The sequence below is a fragment of the Manacus vitellinus genome, unplaced genomic scaffold (genome assembly GCF_001715985.3).
Source record: "Manacus vitellinus isolate BGI_N305 unplaced genomic scaffold, ASM171598v3 scaffold_121_pilon, whole genome shotgun sequence".
Classification (NCBI taxonomy): Eukaryota; Metazoa; Chordata; class Aves; order Passeriformes; family Pipridae; genus Manacus; species Manacus vitellinus.
The window spans coordinates 231,122-232,757 of NW_021938903.1; the positions used below are offsets into that span (position 1 = coordinate 231,122).

The 1,636-nt window shown below is 60.3% G+C and overlaps 1 protein-coding gene across 1 annotated transcript in view; it reads right to left on the reverse strand.

Moving 5' to 3' along the window:
* Window positions 1–1,636, reverse strand: part of LOC103755168 (myosin-binding protein H) — a 16,169-nt gene that overhangs the window by 6,903 nt on the left and 7,630 nt on the right. The window contains exon 4 of the mRNA XM_029965871.1: window positions 758–1,082. Coding sequence (XP_029821731.1) covers window positions 758–1,082 — 325 coding nt within the window. The remainder of the gene's footprint in view (window positions 1–757; window positions 1,083–1,636) is intronic.

Consider the following 1,636-nt stretch of genomic DNA (forward strand, 5'->3'; position numbering starts at 1 on the left):
GTTCCCCAAATTCCTTTGCTCTCCCAGAGCTGCCCTCCCATTTCCCAGGTGCTGAGCTGAGCCCAGGCTCAAGCCTAACAGCACGGGCTTAAATCTGGCACCCAGGGAAAATCCGTGCCTGGAGCGTGGCCAGCACAAGGTCCCAGATTTCTCTGGGACATGTCACTTATCTCAGGGGCCTCTTGCTCCCCCCTGCTTGGCCAACTCGTTTCAGGTCTGGTTTTGCCCATCCCAGACCGTGGGGGAGATGTTCGGGTGATGTCTCAGCCAGGGTGAGACAGATCAGTCGAGGGGATGATCTCCAACTTTTCCCACCAGCACCGGCATCGCTCCCATCCCACAGCCCTGCTGCCCCCATCCCACAGCCCTGCTCCTCCCATCCCACAGCCCTGCTCCAGAGGTAGCTGCTCCCCTCAAGGGGACCGCAGGGTTGAGCTGTGGGGTCCCAGGGCTGGAGGGGGCCAGTGGGCTGAGACAGCAGCAGCAGCCAGCCCATGTCCGTGTTTGGGGTGTCCTGGGGTGTTTGGGGTTGTCTTGTTGCCAGCACCACCAATAAAGATATAGCAGGGGAAAAACGGGAGCTGGGCAGGAATGGGAAAGAGTTCCCACCCCATTTCCCATCCTTGGCCCATGAGGTACAGGACCAGGCCAAGTCAGAGCACAGCTGGCCCCAGGCACATCATGAGGGCCAGAAAAGTCACTGCAGGATCTAACCTGGAGCGAAACCCCCCGTGGGATTGAATCCCAAAGCACCCACCTACCTGGAAAGGGATCATGATGTTTACGGCGTCCCCCACGTGCCTGACGTAAGTCTCCCGCAGGTGCCGAGGCATCCGGATCTTTGGGAGCTCTGGGGACCAGAAAGGCAGCTCAGGACACCAAGGGAAGCACAAGGGAATCACATCCCACCCCACACGTCCCACCCCACATATCCCCTCCTTGGCCACCAAGGAACCCCCCAAGAAACGCATCCACCTCTTCCCTCCCGTCTCCTGGGCAGTTCTGGTTCCCTGCAGGACCACTGCCTGTGTCCCAGAATTACCCCCATCCTTGGGACACCAACCCAATGGATCATTCACTGCCTTCGGGTCATGGACACAACGTGGGCTGGACCAGGAGGCCCCCACACGACCCCCGTGGTGATGAGGCTGGGAACGGTGTCTCCCATTGGAAATATTCCTTCCACAGACCTTCCAGAGGCAACACAACCCAACCTCCAGCTCCCCCACCCTCCACCTTCCCTGTGCCATCGGGGCACCGAGGAGGTGCCCGGGCACAGCAGAGCTGGGGCAGCCCCGGGCTGGTGACAAAGGAATGTCCCCAAGGGAACACAACAAAACCAAGGAAAACACTCCTGAAAGGCTGAGGGAGGGATTGTCTCTTCCTGCCGGGGTGGAAATAGAACCTGTGTAACTCAACCACCCGGGGATCCTTCTGGGGAGGATTTAGGGGGGCCCCTCGTGAGAGAGCCGAGTGTCTGGGCCTGGATTAGAGGGGCAGCAGCTCTGGGAGGGGGCACGGCCAGAATTAAACCCGACTGAGCCAAGCAGCTGCGAGGGTGGAATTCGGGGTGGGCCAGGAGGGTGGGAATGCCCAGAGCTCCCAGACAGCTCCAACAGCTGAGGACGTCCCTCCT